Below are 8874 nucleotides of genomic sequence, written 5' to 3'. Positions count from 1 at the left end.
CGGCCCCGCGCTCGCGCAGCCAGCACCGCCCGCTGTGCCCGGAGCGAGAGCCGGGCCCAGCGCAAGTGCAGCCCCAGGCGCGGATGGCGGCGGATGACCGCCCGAAGCCGGCCCCACCTCATCGTGCTGCCGGTGCAGGGGCCGGAAAAGAAAAGGCCTCGTCGCGCGGAAAACACGTCAAAAGCCTGCGCCGGCTCTCGCGAGAGGTGGTGGGGCGGACACCATTTTGGGAGGGGCAGAGCGTGGCTGCGGGGGCGGGGCTTGGAGCCGTGACGTGCGCGTGGAGCCCCTGGCGGCAGCAGCGGAGAACTGCACCCAACCGGGCTGGGAAGGGAGGGCCCCGTGTGCACCGCCGGCCCCTTCTCCAGCCTGCGCCACCTCCCCCCCGCAAAATCTCGGCTCTTTCCTGCCCCTCTGCAATGTGGCGGTCTCGGCCCAGAGGGGGCCGCCCGCTCTTCTACCAACAACCCTCTCCCACCGCTGCTCTCGCAGGGCTTATTCATCTCTTCTTTGCCACAGCTCTGGTGTTGATGCCTCTTGAGGCTACCCTTTCCTTTAGGGCCAAAAGTCATTTCATTTAGGCCAGGGCCTGTTAACAGACAGGGGTTATAGCTCAGGGGGTGTACCAGCGCTGTCAGGAGTTCCACGTGCACCGCCTACGCAGCGCCACTGGGTTATGGATTGTATGGGATGGTGTGGATAGGCATGATCCTGCCTCAGGCAGGAGGTTGGACTAGATGAGCTCTGGAGGTCCCTATTTCTCTACAGCTACATGGACCCTTTTCTTTATCGACACTGCCTACCTGTGCAGATGAAAGCAAACAGCAGTGGGAAGGAGGGTAAATGGCGGTTTTAAAAGGTGAGCTGCAACCTTCTGACAGGTGGTTTGTGACAGTTACCTGGGTTCATGTCTGTCAAACACTGACGGCTTCTAGGGAGCCTGAGAGCATACAACAGACACGCCAACAATGATGATTTAGAACTGGATGCATTTCAAAGCAAATCCCGTTGTTAACTCAACCCTGCCTCCCATGCCAGGAAGAATGAAAAAAGTCAAGGGAGAGACGAAGTTACACAGGAAAGCCATCGAGGATATCTATGGGCTATTTGTTTATTGTATTGTGGTTACCAAGACAAGGAGAAAGAACAAAAGCATATTCTCCTTCAGGTTTTAGATAGATGCAGTACAGACAAAGCCTTTAGTGAGACTTTTATAGCAATTTGGAAAGAAACAAAACCCCGGGTGAGCGCCTTCAGCTCACAAACTGGGTCTTTCACTGAAACAGCAGAGCATGAAACTCTCCTTTGATATCTCCAAACTAAATATCCATACCCCTCTTAAAAACATTTCATTAAAAAAAGGAGAAGCAAAGGATGTAAACCAATCATGCTCTAACTTGTAGTTATGGAATAACCCAGTTATCTGCAGTTCAGAGAAGCTTGGGGTCTCTTTATCAAAACCACTGATTTACAAAACTGGGTCGAACATTTCCGAAGAAGCTTGCACGAGATTTATGGTGCCCCTTATTCGTAGTCTGGCCGCATCTAGTCCAATTCAAATTGCAGGGGAGAGAAAGTTATTATTTCATTCAGACTACTTTCACCTTGCCCAAGAGAGCTCACTCATCCAGCTCAGTGCTCAGCCACATAAGGCCTCATCTTCTGACGATCCACATGGAGTATGGCTACCATGCAACAAGAGTTTTTATGCAAGAGCACAAACTGAGCATTCATAGGAAACGTTACCTTGTAGGTTCCTCTAGAATTAATTATCCATTAGCTTTAGGCTCTTCACACACAGACTTCTTTAAGGGCACCTGCAAGATGCCAAGGCTGCCTGTTAGCAGAGCTGCTCAGTAGATGTAAATACTTCTGCCCGATGGGCATTCTGCACACACAAATCCAATATTGCTTCTCGAGACCCGTTCTCCAAGTCTCCACTTTCATTTTTGAAGAGGATGAAAAAGCTAAAAAACTCTTAATGGACAAGGAACCTGCATGTCGGCTGAGCAATAGTCAAAGCCAGCCCTTCAGTGCAGCTCCCGTCTGCATCCATGGTAGCTTCTCAAGGTAATCTCCAGCCATTTCCACAAGCTGTAGTCAAGAAACACAGGAGGGCAGAACCGTCTTCTTGCATATTCCCTTTGGTGGCCTGCGGTCCCTTCTACTGGTGCAGACCCAGATCAGAGACCCATGAGGCTGTTCCATCCTCAGGAAATACAGGGATCTGACTTGCTTTTTTCAACTGGGAGCCACCTGTTCCAGCGCTACCTGCAGAGATTTCTTTAGGGCTGTTCTATTGAGATCCAGGACACTAGCCAGATGGCTCCGATGGGTTGGAGTAACCTGCAGAGGAAGACAGAGAAACAGGTAATTAGGCTCCACTGGCCTTGGATTAAAGGAAGCATCTATGGTGCCTAACAGTTGGTTTCCCTTCTAGCAACAAGATCCTTGCTCAGAAGGGGACTGGAAATACTCTGGGTCTCATTTCCATCAGGCAGTTGGAGTTGTGGGTGCTCAGCACCTCAAAATCAGGATAGAAGTGACTCACTGCAAGCCCACATGGATTAGCATTCCCCACAATAAAACACATTAAGCCAGGGAGTAAAGACAAAAAAACCCCAACATCCATCTGAAAGGTGTTTAAATTGGCACCCCAGTCACTAAGACAGAGCAACAGACACTCTAAGCAGAGCCAGTCTGAGACAGTTTCCTCTTAACCCCCTGCCAGCTCAAGGCACGGCCCCCATGGACTCACGTTGCTTGCACACACAGTCAGCACAGTCATCAGCAACTTGGCATAATTCATTGATGTGGCAAACTCCTGGGCCATCCGGCACAGGTTCAGGACCAGGCGGTTGAAGAGCTCAGGGGGTAGCTCCACCTTAAAGAAAGAAGTGGGCTTGGCGCAAAGAAGATCAACAGAACACGGAGACCAGAAGCCACTTCAAATACCCAGCACCTCAGCCAGGCACCACTGAAACGAGCTTGGCATGGGTTCCAGGCAAATTAGCCTGGTCAACAGGGCTCTCCAACTGGAGGCCTGCAAACTGCATGCAGCCTGCGAGGGGCCAGCCTACAGCTCACAAGCCCTTGCAGCCATCTCATACTGTCCCTGCTGCAGGGGAGCGTGTTTGTATCCAGGTAGGGACAGCTCCTGGCCACAGGGAAGCCGAATAGCTCTGGTCTAGGGGACAGAACTCAAACAACAAATGACTGGAACTGCTCAGATCCGAACACTGCGCTGCTGTGGGGAGAAGCCAGGACTCCAGTTCCCTGGGTCATCAAGACAGCACCTTGCAAAATCTAGAGAAGTATAATTTGAACACAGGGAGACGAGCGTGTTCTCTCACCTGCCTTCCCAGCACCCCAAGCACAACTGTGATGAGCTCTTCTGACCAAGACATCTCCAGCAGCTGGCTGTAAGAGAGAAAATAAGAGGCAGGGAACACTGTGGATGTCATGAGGAATGCATCAGCGCTGGCTTCCAGCACCTGCCCACATTGCCTGATACAATAGATGGCCTCTGTACATATCCATGGGAGTCAACTGTGCAAACCCAGGCTTGCTTGTGTCCTTGTTGTCAATGAGACATGCCAGCTTAAGGCAACTGGCAATCCAAGTCAGTGCTGTAGAAGGGGATACCAGAGAAAGTGCAAATTTGCTGCCTTTTGCAGGCACTCACCTTAGCACCAGCCTCATGTACTCTGGCTCTAGGCAGTCCTCTATCACCTCACACAGGAGCTTCATCCGCTCGGAGCCTGCCAGGGCAAAAGGAAAGAAGTGGGTTGTGCGTGCCCATAACCATTGCCTCCACCCATGAGAATGGGTCACATTCAAAGGGCTCACATAACAGCTGGTTGTCTCTCGCACAAGAGGAGCCGTGCCTAGGGCCACAGTCAGCCCTGGGAGCGGATCCACTCAAGTGGATGGAGTCGTGTCCTCTTACGCCAAGCTGAAGGTTGACCCTTGGAGCCCAGCTTCACCCTTTATAATATTGTCAAGAGGAACTCTACCTACAGCGTTTGCCTGTTTGTAACTAGTCCTTGGATGCCCACCTACCCAAGTGATACTAGTACAGAGGCTTAACTCAAGTGCAGTTCCTGGACACTTCCAGCCGGTGGATTTCCATCTGCGCCTCCCATGAGCACCAATATTTTGGGCGGGGGGAGGTGCTCCCTCCCTCATTCAGCTTAGATCAGGAATTCTCAAGCATTTACACACTGCAATCCTTTGTTCCAACCGTTCACAAACAGACCTTAAATCACCCCCAGAATACACTGCGCTCAGTCCAAGGACAGTTCAAAGGAAGTGCCGTGAAAGGAATAACTGGGATATATGGACACAAGGGATCCCAGTAAATCAGCATATTGGTTCCATGTCATGCACTGGTTTCAGAGCAAATACAAACAGTCTATGAACTCCCAACCTCGAAGCAAGTGCCAGCAACCCAGAGACAGGACCCAGGTTAGGATAACAGTCCCAAGCATGTAGGATGCATAGCATGCGAGTCCAGTCACAGAGCAGATCTCTGCTCTACTGGACGACATGGTTCCAAGCTCACCTCCTCCTGGAGCCTGCAGGACTGGGGCAATCAAGGCGCAGCAGAAAGGCCGAGGATATTTGGAGCAGAATGAAGTCAGAGCAGCCATGAGATGGCGTGAGGCGGGCTGGCTGAGTGAAAGAACCTAGGAGATAGGGAAGACGGACAAACTTTGTGCTGCTTGCAGGCCTTTTGCTAGGCTCTATCCCAGTTCTGGGGCTGTCAGCAGAGCCCGGCTTCAAAGGGAGAGCTATGATGGGGATGTTTGAATAAGCCATGCAGTTGGGTGGCAGAAGAAAAACTGGCTGCCTTTCCTGCATCATTTTGCAGTGCTCTTCAAAGTCAGAGGAGCAAAGAGGGGTAAAGGCCAAGTCAGGCTGAAGTCCCTTTGTCCGGGTATCAATATTACCCCTGAAGGTGCCAGTCCAGCAGCCCTGCACCCTCCCTGCGTACAATATCCAGTATCAGCTCGTTCCACAAGACACAAAATTACACAGGAGAAGCTCCTTGATAATGCCAACAACACGGGCCTTCCTTCCCCTCAGCACTCCCCACGAGGGCCAGCAGTACATACCCGCTGGAGGAAGAGCTGCCTTGCCAGTACTGCAGCATTGGTGTAACTGAGCACAGGCGTGAGCGCCAGAAGCCAGGTGCAGAAGCGCATGAGGACAGGCTCTGGGCACTGAGAGAGCTGAAGCAATAAGCAAAGTCCTTCCAGCTGCAAAGAGAAGGACACACATTACAAGGGGACAATGGCATATGTCACAAGCACTGGGAAGAGAGGAACAGAATGAGCAGCTGGGTTTGGAGGGCTGCTTTTAGTATGGGAAGACCCTCCTGAGGAGTCTCCACTGTTTACTCACCTGGCAGGGGCTGCATTCATTCAGGATCTGCAGGGCAGGCAGGGCAGCCTTCTCAGATTGCTGCCGGGAAACAGGAGATCAAACAGGCATTTAGAACAACAGGTTCTTACCCCTCCTCTTCAGACTGCTTCAAAGGAAACTATCAGACACAAATCAGAAAAAAGCTCCCCAAGATGGGCCAGAGACAATGTATGAGAGTGGCCCTTGCAGAAGAAACATCAGCCCTGCAGCAGTCACAAGGGGAGCCAGTTCCCAGATTTCATGAGTTCATCTGGCCAAGCTGCTCCTGCCCCACAAATGCGCCATGGGGCATTCGGGTGAGAACCCAGAATTGGGCGTAAGCGCTCCCAGGCCCTGTTCCCATCCTCTGCCACAGATTCGCTGCACTATTTTGAGAAAACCGCTCGGCTGTTGTACGCTGGTTTCCATGTCTGTATAAGGGGACACCACATCTGTGATGGGGGCTGAGGGAGCTTAATTATGGTTTGTGAAGCAACTGAGATGCAAAGTACAAAGTCGCATTAGGAACTATCCTCTGAGCCTCCAGTGTTAGCTGCAAAGGGACAGCATAGCAGACTCACTGATCCACAGAGGCTTTATGTCAACTGTGCAGTGACAATCATCAGTGCCCAGTTGGGACACAGCTGCGTATCAGTATGTGGAAGCTGCAGCAGGACTGTCCTTTTGTCAGGTCAGATCACTTCCCCCCAGGGCTGCCTCCAAAGCCCATCTCTTGCAAACCTCTCTGGATACCCCGCACTAAGTCATCCAGACCTTCTGCAGAAGGAAGAACTTACACTAGACTCCTTCTCCAGCAGCATCTTAAGCCTTGGCACATGCATCTGGGAAAAGATGTGTTACAAACTGTTAAATCCTAGAACCTGAAGCCCTAGGAGAGGTAGATTCGCAGTGTGTGTCTGTGTTGCCCCAAAGCCACACAGATAATCCCCCATCCCATTTTATATTCATTCGGGTTTCAGGAATGGGAAACAGGGTGGCTCGGAATGAAAAGTCAGCTGAAAGGTTACTGGGCAATTTCCCTCACCCTCCTATTCTGAACTGTTGTTTAATCGCATACTGTTAAACAGCTTTTCCATTCCACCCCAGAAGTGGCTGCACTTAAGAAGCAGGTAGCATGACCCTCTACCCTCCCAAACTGCTGTACGTAGTCTGCAGATCATTTGGGGATCTTTGAACGGGAGGAGCTCAGCAATGCTACTGTTGCATTTAAAGGCAGCCTGGTTCTGCACTGGAACCTAGCAGCAGCCATTTCTGGAGGGAAAGCCAGAACACGTATGAGAGGTAACCCAATAGCTCCTGCCCCTCCCATGGCCATCCCCAGAGAGCAGGCCCTCAGCTCTGCACCCAGCTCTTGCTATGTCTGTTCCCCAATTGGATTTTGGCAGCTTTTACATCACAGTGCAGGACCAGCTCCTTGAGGAGGCTGCTTTATATTGGGCAGGGAATACATCAGCATCAGATAGCTCCCCATTTTCCCCCTTCAAAGCCGATCTGGCAAGATTGCTGCGACCTGTGGAAAGACGGGTCTCTATATTCTGCGTGCCTGGAGAGAATTCACCTGCAGAGCAAACTGAACACCCAGAGAGAACTGAAATGTTGGGCTGCACCTGGAGGGAGTCAGGGACTTTTGCTGCCGAATCCTTCTGGGAGTCCAGGCAGGCATCTCCTACTTCCTCCGCCGCATCCTGCTGCAAACTCTGACTGGCATCTCTCATCTCAGTACCAGCATCCTGCTGGGATCTCTGGCTCTGAGCAGGCTCGTGCCCCAAGACCTCTCTCATGATCTCATCTCCAGCACCAGCAGCATCAGCTCCTCTCTGGAAGCTGCTTTGTCCCAATTCAAATCCAACCTCATCCAAGCGTGTTTTTTTCCTCTGCCTCTCCCCCCCGGGCTCCAGACTTTCCTCGGCTCCTTTCTTGCGCTTCTTGACTTGTGATGCCGAGTCTGGGACCCCAGCAGGCCCTACCTCAGAGCCTGGGGGCTTGCTGATGCACCAGTTTAGTTTCCTCTCCAGCTCTGGTTTCTGCTGGGCAGTACCTGTGATTTTCTGGCAAAAATGCTTCAGTTGCTGCTGGCACGTGGCGGTCAGGGGAACTGGAGTTGAGCAGCGTCTTTCTTCTGTCACCCCCTGCTCAAGCAGTTCTGCCAGAGCCCGCACCCAGAGGTCTGGACTGGGATCCTGTCTGACGGCCTGAAGCAGCTGGCTGAGACAGTCCTTCGGCACAGTGGACCGCACCACGTGCAGCAGCGAGAAGAGATTTCTCTGACATAGCACGGGCAGCAGCAGCAGCAGTGGCTTTCTGAGGGAGGAGCAGAAGGCAAAGGGGAGGATTCGGGGTGATTAAATCTTGGAAACTCTCCTGCCTGGTCCAGCTGGGTGCTGCCTCCCAAAGCACCAAGCCACCATCCACCCATGGGAAGAGGATGTATGGAGGAGAGCAGAGGGAGGCTAGTTGAGACCCAGACCCAGACCGCCCCCCTTCCACAAAGTTTGGGAGGGATGGGGTCCTGGCCTGGGCCGCAAAGTGAACATGTCTGATGGCCTATAGGCAGGAAATCCTGAGCTTTACCCCCGTGCTGGGACTGGAAGCTCCTCGTGAGCTGGCACGGGACAATGCACTCCAGCTGCCTCAGCGTTTGTGAACCAGGGAGTTAACACCACCCCATGGGGAAGCTTCAGCAGGGATCACATGGGCAGGAGATTACCTGTGGTAATCTTAGGTGCATCCCTAAGAGCAAAGCTGCCATCTTCACCCATCCCAAACTCCCAGCAATAAAGCTGGTGAGCAAGAGATGTGGCCCTTCAGGGCTTTATTAGGAGTTGGGAGCAGGAACAGGCCCCCAAGGGGCTAGAACAGCTGCGTCACAGACGAGGGGCTAGGACAAGCTTTCCAAACAGGAAACACGCGGCACTCACAAGGCGAGGGCCTCCGTAGGCCCCTCCAGCACCGGGTCCTCGGTGCACAAGGTGGCTATGAAGGTCCTCCAGTGGAAGGCCTCCCCTGGCGGGCTACGAGACTGGACACGCGGGAGGGCTCGGCAAGCCGCCAGCGCCCCGGACGGCCCAGACGTCAGCGTGTGGAGGAGGAGGCGGGAAGGCCTGTCGAACCTCCGCAGCCAGGGGGGCGAGGGCCGCTCCATCCTGCGGGGACTGCAAAGGAAAGGGTCAGCACGCGAGCCCGTGTGCAACACCCTGCCCCAGCCCAGCCCCTGGGCCCAGGGCTCCCACTGCTGATCCTCGCTGCCTCCGAGACCATCGCTCTGTCCCCTCGGGCGAGCTCTCGTCTCCAGGCAAGCTGGGAGGAGGGCGCAGACCTCCTGGGACATACTTAGCTGGGCGCATGAGACTGCACGGGGTGGAGACCCCTGACCAGCCGCAGCTCCCTTCTGCCCCAAGCGCAGGAGGCGGTTGGCCGCCTCCTCGCGCCCTGCGGCTGGTCCCAGCC

General features: G+C 53.5%; 2 protein-coding genes across 4 annotated transcripts in view; both read right to left on the bottom strand.

Moving 5' to 3' along the window:
• RPL10A (ribosomal protein L10a) overlaps positions 1 to 206 on the bottom strand; it is a 4687-nt gene extending 4481 nt beyond the window's left edge. Inside the window, exon 1 of one of the 2 annotated variants that reach the window (XM_019546763.1) lies at positions 118 to 206. In XM_019546763.1, coding sequence (XP_019402308.1) covers positions 118 to 122 — 5 coding nt within the window. In that variant the 5' untranslated portion in view covers positions 123 to 206. The remainder of the gene's footprint in view (positions 1 to 117) is intronic. The other variant, XM_019546764.1, reaches the window with a different exon arrangement.
• Positions 207 to 2032: 1826 nt separating this feature from the next.
• FANCE (Fanconi anemia complementation group E) lies at positions 2033 to 8837 on the bottom strand. Of its 2 annotated transcripts, XM_019546761.1 has the most exons (11): positions 8758 to 8834; positions 8346 to 8579; positions 7035 to 7728; positions 6204 to 6248; positions 5407 to 5466; positions 5118 to 5261; positions 4565 to 4688; positions 3686 to 3761; positions 3354 to 3420; positions 2759 to 2884; positions 2033 to 2346 (listed from the first exon to the last, which is right to left on the bottom strand). In XM_019546761.1, the coding sequence occupies exons 1-11, from the start codon at positions 8769 to 8771 to the stop codon at positions 2242 to 2244; spliced, it is 1689 nt and encodes a 562-aa protein (XP_019402306.1). In that variant the 5' UTR covers positions 8772 to 8834; the 3' UTR covers positions 2033 to 2241. The 2 variants fall into 2 exon arrangements, with proteins under 2 accessions (XP_019402306.1, XP_019402305.1); XM_019546760.1 differs by having other exon boundaries at positions 8346 to 8837.
• Between the last annotated feature and the right edge of the window lie 37 nt (positions 8838 to 8874).

The sequence above is a fragment of the Crocodylus porosus genome, unplaced genomic scaffold, assembly GCF_001723895.1.
Source record: "Crocodylus porosus isolate Cpor-Errol unplaced genomic scaffold, CroPor_comp1, whole genome shotgun sequence".
NCBI classification, from domain to species: domain Eukaryota; kingdom Metazoa; phylum Chordata; order Crocodylia; family Crocodylidae; genus Crocodylus; species Crocodylus porosus.
This window is presented reverse-complemented; position numbering and strand designations above follow the sequence as displayed.

Bases quoted from the DNA above. Each gene is read 5' to 3' on its own strand.
- FANCE (XM_019546760.1), bottom strand. From the start codon at position 8,755: ATGTCCCAGGAGGTCTGCGCCCTCCTCCCAGCTTGCCTGGAGACGAGA. The intron at 3,421-3,685 runs GTGAGTGCCTGC...TCTCTCTTACAG, and splicing joins TACATGAGGCTGGTGCTAAG to CCAGCTGCTGGAGATGTCTT. The intron at 2,347-2,758 runs GTGAGTCCATGG...CTTCCTCTGCAG, and splicing joins TGACTGTGTGTGCAAGCAAC to GTTACTCCAACCCATCGGAG.